Raw genomic sequence first — 16,428 nt, 5'->3', positions numbered from 1 at the left:
GGTTGGCCTTGGGTTAACCAGAGCTAGAAACAGGTCACTGTAATGACCCATTCTCTCAGCATTCCAGAAATATCTGTGTCCAACCACAAACACTCCCACACATCCTGCAGCCATAAATACAGACTCTTCTCCTTCTCGGTGTAGTCTCGACTCTGCGATGCCATTAGCGCCTCCACCAAAGGCCAAAAATCATGAAAGATGCCCTTGCAAAATCTGCTTTATACTTGAGGGGACTTTAAGTTATCATAAGCTCTCCTGGGAAATCAAGCTGGGTTGTGCTTTGGTGCCTGGTGGTGACGATTCTGGGACCCCAGTCCTCCTGCCTCGGGGTCTTACTGCCCCCCACAAAGGGCAAGCAGTTCCTACGCCCTCCCTCCCTCTCTGTCCCTATGAGAAATCAAGCAGGACAGTGCAGTGTCTGAGCCTGAGGGGAGAGAGAACAGTCTAAATGCCACCCATTCCGCTGAGGAGGAAGAAGCCAAGGGCCTGGTAAAGTCCAGCAAGCACACTTTGACCTTGAAGATCATTTCAAGGGCCCCTTGGCTGGTTCTGCGCTGTCAAAGCCCCAAGCGCTGAGGCAAAACCAACTTAATTCTCTTATAGAATCAGAACCCTCTTGTAAGTAGGACCAGAGGAAACACTCAGTGGTCAGGATCTCTGCCCAGCCCTGCCCTGTCCAGCTGGCGATCACATCTGCCCTGCTCTCTTCCCGCATCTGGGGTGAGGCTGGGGGGAGCGGCTTGATGACACCAGCACCGACAGCCCCTCTGTCCCTCCGCTTTATTTCGGGCCCTAGAACGTGCAGTACTGTCACCAGACCCTCATGTGGAATCTTATGTGAAAGTCACTGCACACTTTGTTTTCTTAGATTTTTTTTTTTTTTAATTTTTATTTATTTATTTATTTATTTATTCATTTTTGGCTGTGTTGGGTCTTCGTTTCCGTGCGAGGGCTCTCTCCAGTCGTGGCAAGCGGGGCCACTCTTCGTCGCGGTGCGCGGGCCCCTCACCATCGCGGCCTCTCCTGTTGCGGAGCACAGGCTCCAGACGCGCAGGCTCAGTAGTTGTGGCTCACGGGCCGAGTTGCTCCGCGGCATGTGGGATCTTCCCAGACCAGGGCTCGAACCCGTGTCCCCTGCATTGGCAGGCGGATTCTCAACCACTGCGCCACCAGGGAAGCCCTTCTTAGATTTTTTGAAATCTGAAATTATTTCAGACCTGCAAAAACTTGCAGAAAAAATACAAGTAATTCCCGTGTGCCCTTCGCCAGCTTCCCGCTGTTACACTTCGTAACCACAGGGAACGAGCGAGGCCAGGAAGCTGGCACTGATTCGATGCCAGTAGCTCATGTGCGCACCGCGTCAGATCTCCCAGGGACCTTTCTCTGGAGCGGGGTCCCGTCCAGGAGCCGCCACACGGTGTGCTCACTGGTCCTGCCCCCCTCACCTCCTCCGGTGGACAGCACTGTGGCCTTGAGGACCGGCCGGGTCTCGTTGTGCTTCTGTGGACTGTCTCTGGCTGGGGTGTGTCCGGTGCCCCCGTGATGGGGTCCGGGTGTGCGTCTTGAGAGGAGCGTACCGGAAGAGGGTGTGTGTCCTCGCTGGAGAGGTGAGCTCGGCCCCTGGGCTCAGGGTGTGGCCGCCAGCCTTCCCCGCTGGTCACTCTTTCTCCGTTGGCAGTGGTGGCGTCCCGGGGAGAACTGGACCCTGCTCACACCTGTTTGTTTGTGGTTCAGCTTTATCACAACGCGATGCCGTGGCAGTGCCCCGTAGCCCACGGGTTTGGCGCCCGTGGGACTGACCGTGCTGGGGGTAGTGGCCTGGTCATCCAGAAATGTGGGGTCGTTCACTGTCCTGGATGGTCTGGGCCCTACATGGCCACCGGCAGCCGTACAACTTCCCACGTCCCAGAACCGGGGCTGGGGCAGCAGGGGCGACTTAACAGCCAGGAATGAAGAGCTGATTCTGTCTCTGGTCAAATCTGCCTTCCATGCCACCCCGTTGACTGCCGTGTGGATAATGCTAAGGACCCTAAATTCAAACCCGTCTCTTCCCTCCTTGCAGCTGGGCGCCTCCCATCTTCCCTCCTTGCAGCTGGGCCCCTCCCATCTTCCCTCCTTGCAGCTGGGTGCCTCCCATCTTCCCTCCTTGCAGCTGGGCCCCTCCCATCTTCCCTCCTTGCAGCTGGGCGCCTCCCATCTTCCCTCCTTGCAGCTGGGCCCCTCCCATCTTCCCTCCTTGCAGCTGGGCCCCTCCCATCTTCCCTCCTTGCAGCTGGGCGCCCCCCATCTTCCCTCCTTGCAGCTGGGCCCCCCCCATCTTCCCTCCTTGCAGCTGGGCCCCTCCCAGCCAGGCCCGTCCGCCCCGCAAAGGTACAAGGATCCTCAAAACACACGGACTCTGGGACGGATCTAGGCAGAACTATTGAGAAGACGGATCTTCCCTCCAAAACAGAAAAAAACATTTCCTAATACACGACGCACCCCATTCAGCCCCCTGTGGCCTGCAGCGCGTGGGCCACAGCAAGCACAGAGGGGTGGTCCCCAGCCCCGCCTGGAGGAGGGGGCGCTGCCCTGTGGCAGCATCACGTACCGCATAGTCACTCACATTCTGGTTTCCTTAAGTGACAAGGGGACACTGTTGGCCAGAGGATTCTGCCCCAGCATCCGGGTGCTCCCAGACGGCAGAGGCTGGAAAAGCTGTGGCCTCCTGTGTGGCTGGGCTGGCCCGGACCCCCGCCCTTTTCCTGGGGTGCGGGTGAGCCGGCCGAGGCTGCTGTGCAGAGTGTACGGAGATTCAGCTCCTGGCGTCGCGGGCATAAAGCATAGCGAACACACACGCGCCCCCGTTCTTTCTTCACTGATGGCTGCTCTGCCCGACATCACTCCATGACACTGAGCTTGCCCTAAAGTTCAATTTAACAGAAAGGTAGGAAATTTCCTCGGACAAAGCAGTGCCGTAAATCTGAATGCTGTTTCCCACGAGCCACGAGAAGGTCGTCCACAGCCTGTTCATTTGAACCCGTTTAGTCAAATCGCATCATTTGAGCTGAATACGGTCAGAACAGTTCATAAGCTCTGAGCTCGCTGAGGCTGGGGCCTGGGGCAGCCACGGAGCCCTGACGCCTAGCCGGGCACAGAGCTCCACTAGGTTGTAAAAAGTCACAGAGAGCTGGGTTTGTTTCCACCCGGAAGCAAGCTCTCAGTCAAACCAACCGCGGATGCCTGGGGGACGGCTGTGCCCCATCAGGCACTCAGAGGACAGACCCAGCCCTGGGGGGTGGGGGCAGCACAAGGGCACGAACCGAGAGGACATCCAGGGAGAGGTGTCACGTGGGCGCGTGACACTGTCCACACGACCCCGTCACTGTACGTCCGTAACAGGCCCAGCAAAACGCTCATTTTTAGGAAGAGAGGTGAAATCGGGGGCTGCAGTTAAAATAGCACACTTCAGAAGATGAGTAATGCTGTCCTCCGTGTGTGCCTTGTGAACAGACGGCTTCCTTCCCCTTCAGTGCGTCTCCTGAAAGAAAGGTGCCCTTTTAATCAAAGGCCTTGACACTTGCTCTTCCGTAATAAAATTTCCTCTTACAGTTGTCACTTAGAAATAAAAGCCATTCGACTCGTGTGTTCAGTCACCTCCAAGTAATGATGCCACGTTTGCCCCCTTGGGATACACGCAGGCGTGTCCACGTGGTCTCCGTGCACTGCCCTCCCCTACCTGTCCCGGTTCCACACTTTGACTTCAGCCCTCGGGTGTTCTGCTGCTCAGGTCCGTCCCTGACACCCCGACTCGCCTTCCTCCTGGAGGCGTGTTTACGCCTCCCGCTTTCTGTCTGTCTGTCTCTCCCTCTGTCTCTCCCTCTGTCTCTGTCTGTCTCTCTGTCTCTCCCTCTGTCTCTGTCTGTCTCTCTGTCCCTCTGTGTCTGTCTGTCTCTGTCTCTGTCTCTTCGTCCCTCTCTGTACTTCTGTCTCTCTGTCTCCCACCCTCCCCGTGCACACGCACGTACACACGTACACACGTGCACACGGCACGCGGGCCCTGCGCCCCGTCTCTGTCTCTGGTGCCCGAGGTCAGGGTTGGAGCTGGGAGAGGGCATTCCGTCCTGACCCCTTTTAGGGCCACACTGCCCCGTCCTGTGTGGACGCGGGGCTCGGACGTGCTGCCTCGGCCGCTCCTCACGCAGAGGGGCAGGGACCCCGGGAGAGACGGGGACCGTGTCCCGCGGGTCTCCTGTGTTGAACACATCTCCCTGTTTAAAGCATCCCAGCCCTCTTTCTGATTTCCTATCCTTGCAAACCCGGTCAGCTCAGATGTTCCACAGCCAGGGCGTTCCGCGTCCTCCCTGCTCAGATGGCTCTTGTCCTACACTTGAGTCTAGGCCAAAACGGTCATCTTGTCATTTATTGAATTTTATTCATTAAGTGCAGCTTCTGCCTGTTATGTTAATGGTTGTCTTAAAATAAATTTCTGTCTTAAAAGGACTTCAAACGCTGGGTTCTTCCCGATTTCTGGCATCCCCACCCAGGCATCTCAGCTAAGGCGACGCTGCTCAAAATGTGGGCCACACATGGTCCCCACCCGTGACAGGGAAGCAGCTGGTGCCGGAGCCTTCCAGGATGACGGGCCAGGCGCTGACAGCCCCTCTCACCGCGGTCCAGCGTTGGGCGCTGCTGTCAGAAGGAGCCTGGCGGGGCGCGTGGAGCCTCAGGTAGCCATTGTCCTGCTCACGTGTCTACTGGCAGCTTCTTGCAGCCATAAAAAATGAGATTTTCCCACACGAGAAGCGTGGCTCGTCCACATTGGGTAGTGCAAACCAGTGCCCTGCGAGCCATTGGTCCTGCAAACCAGTGCCCTGTTCTCCTTTCCACGGAAATCTGCGACCTTTCCCTTTTTCTCCTGAACGGTTTCTTTCTGCAGAGTAACACACGGGAGCCCGAGGCTGGCGTAGAAGGGACCCCCGCTCACATCTCCTTCCTTCTGTCCCTCCAGGAGCAGTTCGAGTTTGCGCTGACGGCCGTGGCCGAGGAGGTGAACGCCATCCTCAAAGCCTTTCCCCAGTGAGTGCGTGTGCCGAGGCCCCGGGGAAAGCCGTCTGCAGTCAGGGGACGACCTAACCACGCCTCCCAGCGCAGCTGCCTCGTGACCAGGTCCTGAAGACTCTGTGGGCCGTGCAGTTTAGCAGTTAAAATGTGTATTTTTGTTCAACCAAACAATAATAAAGAGAGATCTGTGGGAAGATGCAATTACGGGGGGCAATCAGTTCATCTATTTTCACTTTCTTGAAAAAAAATTTATTTTTCCTTAAAACACCCATCCACATTCTTAACCGCAATCACGTCGTACTGGTGGTGCCGTCAGCGTGGTCCCCGGAAGAGAGTTGGCTCGTGACCTGTCACTTCCTGAAGGGGTGTCAGCTGTGCAGGGCGGGGCCCAGAGAGGCCTATGAGGCACCGAATGGAGGCCACCCCACCGGCTGTAAGAAACTCGACCGGCGTTTGTCTTGACAACAGTTTATCACCGGAGGAGACACCGCGGCTTATTCGGGACTTAGGTGGACAGAACGGGGACGTTCTGCAGCTTTGGGGCAGGAAATAAGGAAGTCGCCCAGCTCTGTGTTTCATCCCAGCTGCTCAACACCCTTCCCGCCCTGCACTGTCAACAGCCCCTCCCGACCTCCCACCCCCGAGGATGGGCAGGGCCGCTGGGGGCGGACGCTTTCCCACCCAGAGTGCCTGCTTCCAGGCCAACCACCGCAGGGGCGCCTCACCTGGGCAAGGTGGGGGGCGAGCCCCAAACTCCAGACACGGTCATGAACTACAAATAAGGATTCACACAGACGCAGCTAAACGCTTCCCTGCAGGGTGACCGAAATCAGAGGGGGTGCGGGACAAAGCCGGGCACTCAGCGAGCTCCCGGCAGGCACCTGTGGTCCCCTCTCCGGGAAGGCTCGGGCCCTGCTGGCATCCAGAGAAGACCAGGGGTGCTTTCACCATGGGAGGAACGCAGGGAGACCCACATTTTTTTTTGCTTTTTACCTATGTGGGATCATAGCAGCTGGGGAAGAGGGATAGCCTGGGCTCCCCCCAGGGCTCAGACTCCTCACCTCTTTGCCTGCCCCCTTGTCTGATGTCACGGAGACACACACATCTAGCAACGATCTGGATTTGCCAAAATACCACTTGAGCGCCAAATGTACCACCCCCGCCCCGAAACAGAGAAGGCACTTCCTTAAACTGAGGACGATTAAACATCTGGGAAGGTGTGCAGGCCGCTCTGGGTGTTGCTGGTCTCGTTTTAGGGAACAAGACGCTCCCCGGTAACCCAGGTACCTCTGTTTCCCGTGTTGCACACCATTCTTTCCATCTTAAATAGGTGTTACATCTCAGAAGACAGTAGAATAGGGAAAGTGGCCAGCTGAATGGGGAGAAAAATGCCAAAATATTGTTTGTGTCTCTAAATGGTGTTGTCATGTGTATCTGCTTTAATATCTATAATTTCTTTCCCAACGTTGTTTCTCTCTATCTGGAATCTAAATAATTAATAGAAACTAGTTTATCTGAATATAGGAAGCATATACCTACTTGTAATTTCTAACTTCTTATGTTTCTTCAGTGTGACATATATATATATATTTAATTGTGTCCGATTAAACATCTGATTTCACATTTGAATGGTCATTATTTGGGATGAGAGAGCAGTTTTTTCCCATCCATCCTGTTTCCTGTAGGTGCGGGCATTTGGATTCCTAAAACAACGTGTGTGTATTCTTTAGAACTCTATACTGAGTTGCTATTTTATTTGCAGAGCTGTGTACAGGGGGGTGTCGAGTGTCGCTGAGATTTTATTCATTAAAAAGTGATTTTTTTAAAAAAGTGATTAAGGGGCTTCCCTGGTGGCGCAGTGGTTGAGAATCTGCCTGCCAATGCAGGGGACACGGGTTCGAGCCCTGGTCTGGGAAGATCCCACATGCCGCAGAGCAACTGGGCCCGTGAGCCACAACTACTGAGCCTGCGTGTCTGGAGCCTGTGCCCCACAACAAGAGAGGCCACGATAGTGAGAGGCCCGCGCACCGCGATGAAGAGTGGCCCCCGCTTGCCGCAACTAGAGAAAGCCCTCGTACGGAAACAAAATAAATAAATAAAAACTAAAAAAAAAAAAAAAAAGTGATTAAACAGGGAACTTCCCTGGCCATCCGGTGGTTAAGACTCCGCACTTCCACTGCAGGGGGTGCAGATTCAATCCCTGGTCGGGGAGCTAAGATCCCGCAGGCCGCACGGCGTGGCCAAAAAAATAAAAAATAAATAAAATGAAAATGAAAAGTGTTTTAAAAAAAGTGATTAAACAATCTCAGTCAAAAGATGGGGAGTGGTCTGTGCTCTGTGTGTCCCTGCCCCCTCTTTAGTGCGTGTCTGCCCAGGGAGTGTCAGCGGACGGTGGTAGCCCCGTCTTTGCTGCCTGCAGAGGAGAGGGGGCCCTCCACCACTTCACAGAGACACGGGCCGTCCCGGGACCCTCAAAACCGGGGAACACGCTGGGAGCAGTCAAACCCCGGCCAGGGAGGGACGGCGCTGCTGGATGTGACCTGGCGGCTTCCCTCTTGTCCTGTGCTGGTCTATCTTGGCTGGCGGTAGCAAGACACGTGGCCTGTGGTGTCCGACTAAATGCTGGTGTTTGTTTGTATCTCAGCCGATGGGCGTCCACTTACACTCTGTGAGCTCTGCCTCGCCAGCGTCTCCTTGCCCCAGTTTGCGTCTTCCTAAAATCCTGCCCAGGCATCCAGGAAGCTTCTGCTTTCCGTGTGTTGGAAAGTTGCTGTCACTGTTTCATACCAGCGCACATAGCAATGGGTGACACTTCTCGTGATAAACACGTGTCAGAATCTGCATGTGCCATAAAGATGCCCCTCTGGCCAGGAATACTGAGGGATGCGGGACAAAACGGACCTTGCACACGTCGTGCGTAGGCAGCTCTAAAGACACGTGGGATATGGAGGGGTCGGTGTGGACAGCGTGATCGCTGCTGAACCCGAGGGGGCGGAGGCCCGGGTCCACGCGGTCCGCTCGGGGTCAGCGCAGGGGGTGCTGGGAATGCATGCAACCGGCACCAGTAAAAACACACACAGCCTTCCCTGTTGTGGATGCCACAGAGCTAACGGATCCTCGCGGGAGGCCGGCTTCGGTTTTGCGGGATTCCTGCGTCCGCGGCCGACCTGTGGTTCCAGCTTGAACACGGGTTGTTTTCACCTTAACAGGTGGTGTGGTCAGAACTCCCCTGCTCACCAGTGGCGCCAGCGACTTCTTTGCGGGGCTGGGTCGTGGTCTCGGGGCCTGGGGGAATGTGTCCTCTGGTTTCGTGTGCTGTTCAGATGTGACCCTTGCAGACACGACACCACTCGCGTTTAAGTCTAATCCGCATTATCAGTGTCTTCTCCAGCCCTCACTTCAAGTCTAGACAATCAACCAGACAAAAGTAAAGCGTTGACTTGTCATATTTGCTAATTTCTGTGATGTAAACACACCCACTATGAGTGATTTTAATGTGGACTCCCTAGATGAAAATGATTACACGAGAAGACAGCTACTGGAGTCGTGAGAGTGAAATGTAGTTCACACAATTAGGAAGCGATAAGTTTCGAGTATTCCTTACCTGTGTATTAATCTAATTTGTCAGTTAATATAATTGAATTTTAATGGCGGCTATATTTATCAACCAGCTCATAAAATTCCTAAAAGTTAACAGTCTGCTTCTGCAAGTCGACGCAAGCTGGCTGTGATACGCCCCTGCCCCGGAGCCACAGAGGGAGGGAGGAGTTTGAAGAAGGGCCGGCCCCGCTGTCCAGCCAGAAGAAGACAGGCACCATCTGCGGGGCTGGGGCTGATTCCCCACCTCCACGGGGCACAGGGAGTCCTCGCTGAAAAGCGGGGTGAAAATCTGATCCGACCCCAACAAAACCCTGAGCTCCCAACCTCAGTGGAGGCAAAACCACTTGGATGGACCACGTGCAACCCCCAGAGGAGATGCCCGCATGACAATCAGCTCTTAATAAAACGTCACAAAGCACGGGAGGAAATGGAGCGCAGTTGGCGAGGGTCACTGCTGTGAAGAACCGCGGTAACACGATAAGGGGAGATGGTAATAGGTTTAAGCATCTTAAATGGCAGCGAAGAAGAACAGCACGAAAGAGCAAGTGGCTTTGAAACAGAACCAACAAACACAGCAAAACAGAGTCATAGAAACAGAGAACAAACAAGTGGTTGCCAGAGGGGAAGAAAGAAATGGGTGCGGGAGATTAGGAGGGATAAACTTCCAGTTACAAAGTAAATGAGTCACAGGGATGAAATGTACAGCATGGGGAATGTAGTCAGTAACTAGGTAACGTCATCGTATGGTGACACATGATAACTAGACACCCCGCGGTGATCATTTTGAAGTGTAGAGAAATGCTGAATCACTATGTTGTATAACAGGAGCTTACATAGCGTTGAAGGTCAATTATACTCCAAAAACCAACAAACTCGTAGAAAAAGAGATCAGATTTGTGGTTACCAGGGGCGGGAGGTGGGAGGGAGGGAAATTGGATGAAGGCCGTCAAAAGGGACAAACTTCCAGTTGTAAGGTAAATGAGTACTGAGGATGTGATATACAACATGAGAAATAGAATTAACACTGCTGTGTGCTGTAGAGGAGAATTGTTCAGGGGGTAAATCCTGACAGTTCTCAGCACAAGGCAAAAAATATTTCTATTTCTTTTATTTTGTAGCTGTCTGAGATGAGCAATGGTCACTAAACTTACTGTGGTCCTCATTTCACAATGTATGTGAGTCAAATCATCGTGCCGCACACCTTACACTTACACCGTGCTGTCTGTAAATTATATCTCAATAAAACTGGAAAGAAAAAGTAAAAGAACCCAACCAAACTTCTAGAGGTGAAACCCAAGGGGAGCAGTTATTTGGAAACAAAGGGGAGCTCGCTCTCGAGATACAGGCTGTCCGGGTGAAACGGAGGGTCGGGAGCAGCTGAAGCCAGAACGGTGGACCGTAAGGTGGAGGCGGAAACGCGAGGTGAGAACGTGCAGGAGAGGTTTGGACACGGCGAGCAGGGTGAGCGACCTGAGCGTGGTGCCGAGGGTCTGAGGAGCGCCCGGTCTCCTCCACGGGCAGGGCGCCAATTCCGCTTCCTGGCGCTTCCGTCCCAGGCCCGGCTCAGCCAGGACAGCTGGGACCTCGGCGCCCATCCCGACGGAAGCTCCCGATCAGAGCCCGCAGCGGGCACCTGTTTGAAGTTTTATTATCGAGATGAGACTTCCTTCTCAAATGGCACCAGAGACCCGGACTGTGCATCTCCCAGCCACAAGGAGGGCTTTCCTCCCTGACAATACTGGCACTAAGTGTGCACCAAGTGTACACCCTGCTCAGGGGGGCGCGGGTACAGCAGGAGCTACCGTCCCTGGTCTTCAAGACCAGCTAGAAACACGGGGACTCGGGAAGCTACAGAGCAGCCTGTGAGGCCTCCTGGGCCCGAGTCCTCACCAGGTGCCAGTGAGGAGGGACGGGCAGGGGAGTTGGTCACCCTGCTTCACAGGGGGCGGGGCCCAGCGGCTCTCAGAGCAAACGCAGGACGGCATAGGTTCTGAATTCGTCCCGACCCTCGGCCACTCCCCCAGCATGTCTCTCTGGGCACAGAGCATGTCCTGGGGTGGGGAGGTCTGACCATTCACCTTTGCAACACCATGGGGCTTAACCGTCAAGCGATTTAGGGATGCGGTCCTATGAAATTGGTGCTTGAGACTAAGGTAAATTTTACAAGCTGTTAGATGCGATCTTACAAAGAGAAAACAAAAGCTCTACGTATTGCAGTTCTATCATCAACTAGGCAGTTCACGGCGTGCTCAGTGCTTCTCTCGACGGCGACACCGTGAGTCTGTGTCGGGGCAGGAGTGGGTTCCCTGGAATTCCTGGAAAATGCACACGTGGGCTCACATCCGCGCAGCAGCTGGCAGATCAAGCCTTGTTAAAAGTGCCTCTTTCTCCTGGGAGTTCTGAGCCCTCGTGTGAGGACATGGTGGTCCCTGGGGCAGCCCACAGCCTGACTCTATGAGTCTGGGCCCATCCTTATCACACTCAACTCTGCTCTCAGCCTCCAGCCCCACCCACACCCACACTAACTGCATCGTTTCTGCACCGCAACCTGCCCTCGGGCGGGCACGGTAGGTGTTCGTACGAATTCTCCATCCTCTCCTGAGACCACTCCCCCCCCCCAGGTCACTGGGAGCCAGCACTGCCCTCTCGGCCCACACTGAGTCCATTTGCCACCTCGGCCTTGTGCCGGCTGAGGTCCCGCGGCCGGGGTTCAGGGCCCACCCCCGTGTCCACTCCTGTGCCCACCCCCGTGCCCACCCCATGTCCACCCCCGTGTCCACTCCTGTGCCCACCCCCGTGCCCACCCCATGTCCTCACCGCTCCATCTCCATGGCTGGGAGCAGCGTCTCCGCTGCAGGGTCCGAAGTGAACGCTGCGGGTGACAATCTTCCCCCCACCCGACCTCGGCCACAGCCTGGCCCACCGACGATGTGAGTCAATGCTGTGGATCTGCTCTACTGGGTGGTGTAAACTGGTAGGATCCGTCTAAGAAGCTTTATTTTTCTTACAAAATTAACGTCCTACTTTTCAAAAGCCGTTTTGCTCCCTCTTCGTGCTCCCAGAAGCCTCCCGCTCTCGCTCTCGCTTTCACATGCGATTGAGAAACCACCACATCCGTCCCCAGGGGGACATGACAGCAATAGTATATGTAATCTGTGTCGTGTGCTTTATTAATCAAGTAGAACGCTAATAAAAAACCTTCATAATTAGTGGAATAGGCATTAATTCAAAGATGTTTATTGGAATAGAAAATTAGAATTTGATTACACTTTTGTTCCTAAACGATGGCTGGTTTTCATTTTATTCGGGATGTTTGTTTAGAGACTGTTCTTCGCTGTTCAGGTCGCTCTGTTTATTAGACAAACCATATGGTGTGTGTCGATAGTCCTTGTAGCTGAGTGCAGTGGATGGATATTGTGGCCGTTTCTGGATGGTGCTCTCGAGAGGCCAGGACCGCTCCCTCCCCTCCCAGGGGGCCGTGACCGCCTGTCCCCGGGGACGGGCCAGGCCGCGGCGGAGACTCGGTCCCTGGGCAGGAAGGGGACGCGGTGAGGACCACCCGCAGGCACAGTCCCCTCGCATCCAGAACCTGAGCGGCACCGAAACTTCCGGAGTCTGCCCTGCACGGTCTCAGGGGACGCCGAGGGCTGGCGGGTTTGCTTCTGGCTCTGAGAGAAGCCTGGCCTCCAGAGAGGCCACCGGGCAGGAGGAGGCCGGTTCTCAGGGGAGAGAGGACGGAGACGCCTGGTGGAGCAGCCGCCTGTCTCTGCCTGAACTTAACGCCCGCGGGGCCCATCCCCCCCTCTGCTCACCTCTGCTGGGGGACGTCTTTGTGCTCAGTCCTCTGTCTGTCTCTGTCTGTCTGTCTGTCTCTCTCTCTTCTTCCTCCTGGGGCGTCTACTTTGAAGGAGTAACTTACACACAAGTCTTGGGGTTTGGAATGGCACAGCTTCTAACTCAAAACCATCTTTTTTGAACCTTTCCTCCCATCTCTATTTTATTTCCTGACATAATTATAATTACAATATAGTGATAACCTGTTTAATTTATCAGGTCACTGGAAATAGCCTCTCCCATCCACAGATGCAGTTTTGTCAAACCCCGCGTCCATCAGACTGACTTTTTAATAAGCCTGGCGGCACGATACTTGGGGATACTTTCTTTTCACCAGGAGCTGAACCACCCACGTCTGCTAATGTGGGAGCAGCTGAAGGGCGACACTGCAGCCGCTCGTGTCCTCATCCCCGGCCCCTGCCCGTAGCCTGAGCCCTTCGTTTGTCCCCACGTTTAGACAGAAGGGGGGAATCGTCACCTCCTGACCGGGAGGACGGGGGCTCGGCCACGTCTCCAGCCCGGCCCCGGGCAGGCAGGCCCACCTTCACCCCCCTCGGCCACGCGAGCTTCGGGTCAGCTTCCTCCTGGGCCACCTGGACCCCCTCCGCCACCGCCTGCCCACCTTGAGGAGCTCTCCCTTCTGCTTATCAGCTGCCCAGACTGTTTCCTCCGTGGGCCGCGGAGGGCCTTACACACCCTCTTTTTCTTTTCCTTTTCACGGAAATCAGAGAATCGATCCGTGAGCAGTGGACTGGCCTGTCCCTGCGGAGGAGAAGCCGCAGCCATCCCTGAGCAGGGCGCTGGGGGCCTCGCCCTGCGGACCGCGGCCTCCCCAGGCCTCCCCTGTGTCCTGCAGGCAGGAAGCGCCCCTGCGGTGTCCGCCGTGTGCCGGGCCGCGAGCAGGGGCTGCCGGGGGCCCTGTGGCCAGGCAGGCGTGTGGCGGGCGTGAGGTCACCCCGCTCCTCGCCCAAGACCACAGCCAACGCCTTGTTTGATAGCGTTTGATAACTGTGTTTTGTAAGTTCAGATGTGTATTGTGTATTATCAGAAAACTTTATCACGGAGAAACAAGGAAATTTTTGAGAAGACTGAGAAACGAGGTTGTTTTGGTCAACTCCAAAATCCTGAAATCAGGATTTATGGACGATTCCCCACAGTCTCACAGCAAACGGGACCCAGTGGAAGGCTTGGGGGCCCTGACCCCTCCAGGTCCGGGGGCTCAGTGTCTGGGAGGCCCAGGCTGGCTCTGCAGGGCTGGGGAACACCCCGACGGGGGCTGCCCAAGGGGCTGCGAGACCCCCGTTCAGAAGCTGACCTCACAGGAGACCTCCCCGCCGGGGATGGGGGAACGCGGGGGAGGACGGTGTTGGCGGGCGGGACGGGGTGCACACGTGCGTGCACGTGTGTCAGTGTGAGGAGGTGGAGGAGCAGCAGGGGAGGCCAGGTGCAGAGGCCCAGAAAAGAGGCCCTGGGGGCAGCAGTGGGGAGGGTCGGGGAGGCGCCAGGGAAAGCCGGGGACCAGCAGAAAGTGCAAAATCCTCGCAGAGCTGAGCGGGTAAGCGATGGAGGAGGTGGGATTGGCCCCCGGGGCCACTGTGCTGGAGCCTGACAAGGCCTGCTGCGGCCAAGCTCCTTAGCAACCTGGACGACTCTCGGGCACCAGGGCAGCTGGTGTGCTGCATGCAGCCCATGGGCCAGGGCTGGGTTTCAGCCCCAGTTTGTCCCCTCAGCCAAGGCCCCTTGTGCAGTGCACAACATGCACAACTGCACTCGGGCGGCAGGAAGCAATGGTGCCTGGCCTGCCGCACACGAGGCTGAGCAGCAGCTGTACGTGCACAGGGAGGTGGCCAAGAGTTGATGGCACAGAGACCCCCGCCCCCGGCTGTCCAGCTGTGAGGGTCATGGGGAAGCCAAGGGGCAGATTCCAGGGCCCAGCCTACTGAGTTGGGGCCTGAGGGAGGAGCTGGGCATCTGGTTTTGTTAATAAGTGCCGCAGGAGCGTCAGGGTCCGCGGTCTGGAGAAACATTCAGCCTCGGGCTTGGTGGGAACACGGGTGCAGAGAGAGCGCAAGCGACCAGGGGCGCACAGCCTGGGCCACGTTCCCCAACCCGTCATCCCTGCCCTGACCCCTCCATGTGTCAGTCTTTGCAAACTGCTCCAAGTTCTATTTTGGAACAAGATAAAAGACTGAAATAACACTTTGAGGCAACGCCCATCACACAGAGAACTCGCGCTCCAGAGACCACCTGACACCCCCGCCCCCAGCGTCTGCTGATCGTCCTCAAGTGACTTCTTTACCAAGAGCCAACCCCACATCCCAGTCCTGTCCCCAAACTCAGAAGGGCTGAGAAGCAGATGGTAAATTCAGACAGACACGGATTTTGGTCCTTGTTCTGCGATCCTCAGGGACCAACCCCTCCCACACGCTCTCGTGCACCTGAAATGCCCCGTAAAGTCCCTGGAGCCCGGACCTGCGCCCTGACAGCCACTGTGCTGTCCAGCTGCCGTCCAGACCTTACGAGGCCACAGCCAGACTCCCGGTGGCCCCCTCGGTCCTCCCGTGTCCATGGTGGCAGCTGCAACGTGCAGATGCCCAAGCGAACTGACGGGGTCCGTGGTGACCCCTCTTCCTCTCATGCTCCACCCCGACAAATCTGTGGGCTCAAGAGTAGAGACCCACCCAGAGCCCAGGCGCCACGCCCCCCTGCGGCAGCTGTACACATTCAAGCCGCCACCACTTCCCCAATGACTGCTGCGCGGCCTTGAAGTTATTTGTCTGCTGCTGCCTCTGCCCATTGGGCTGCTCCACACGAGGTGGCTTGGCGGGGGGGGCGGGCACAAAACCCAGGCACCTCTTGTCCCCTCCCCTTTCCCTCCTGAACAGTTAGCGGGGCCAGCAGGCAGGGAGCGCCCGGTGTGGCGGAGCTTGGGGCAGAGCGCTCCTCTGCCCCCAGTCTGCGGGACTTGGTGGCAGTGGCCCCGAGCTGAGACGGTGAGTTTGCTCTGGGGGAGCTTTTCTTGGTCAGTCTGGGGAATGGTGCGCACAAGCCTCCTTTCCCAGAAATGTCGTGCGTTAAGTTTGTGTGAGCAGTCAGTTAACGGGGTGGCCCGACCACCCCACTCCCCGCTGTCTGTGCTCTGCCGCTGAGCACACACCAAAGGCATCTTCCCACAAACCAGGAATCATCGCGGGGAAAGACCTCCTCCTGTTAACAGGCCGGCAGCGAAGCCCCAAGGCTGGGACGTTTATGCGTCGAAATCTTTGAAACAAAAGGTCAGGAAGGTGGTCCCCCCAAATTACCGAGTGCAGTTGGAGGGAGACCCCTGCCCCATGTGCCCAAGAGGGGAACTTCTGGTTTCCAGGCTCCGGGCTCCCACGATCGTGGGAGAAGTGATTATCACGGCATCTGAAAGGTCAGAAACCAGACGAAGGGCAGTAAAGTTTGACGGTAAGAGAAGCTTTACCAGCACAGTGAGTGTTTGGCCAAAGCCAGAAATGACTGCATCCTTCCACACAACTTACTAAATTTTGATTTCAGTACCAGAACCCGAAGGGGCAGAGACATTTTGAGCAGGAGACAGAAGTAGCTTTAAAGGTCAACCTTCAAATTTAGTGTTAACAAAAATAGGAAATCAAAAGCGTTTTCTTTGATCTGAAGTAAAGGCGGAGTCCACAAGCCCTTGGCATGTTTGGGAGACGCCCGTCTTCTCCCGGCCGCCCTCAGCCTCCCAGGCCGCACACCCCTCCCGCCCCAGCGAGACGCAGGTCACAGCTTATCAACCAGCAGGGGTGGAGGGGACTGAGGCACAGGACCACAGGGACTGTCCTGCAAGGAGGCCGTGGCGTCTGCCAGCCTTCGGGCCGGGGACCACTGACACTTAGGTGAACAGGCAGAGAACCAGTGGGAAAACTTCAGGGGGATATTACATCCTTTGGGGGTCAAAAAATA

At 56.0% G+C, this 16,428-nt stretch overlaps 1 protein-coding gene across 1 annotated transcript in view; it reads left to right on the top strand.

Annotated features, from left to right (window-relative positions):
• PTPRN2 (protein tyrosine phosphatase receptor type N2) overlaps positions 1-6,666 on the top strand; it is a 708,877-nt gene extending 702,211 nt beyond the window's left edge. Inside the window, exon 23 of the mRNA XM_082398840.1 lies at positions 4,991-6,666. Within this exon, the coding sequence (XP_082254966.1) occupies positions 4,991-5,062 (72 nt within the window). The 3' untranslated portion in view covers positions 5,063-6,666. The remainder of the gene's footprint in view (positions 1-4,990) is intronic.
• The last annotated feature ends 9,762 nt before the right edge of the window (positions 6,667-16,428 follow it).

The sequence above is a fragment of the Balaenoptera borealis genome (assembly GCF_965194805.1).
Source record: "Balaenoptera borealis genome assembly, chromosome: 7".
Taxonomy (NCBI): domain Eukaryota; kingdom Metazoa; phylum Chordata; class Mammalia; order Artiodactyla; family Balaenopteridae; genus Balaenoptera; species Balaenoptera borealis.
This window is presented reverse-complemented; position numbering and strand designations above follow the sequence as displayed.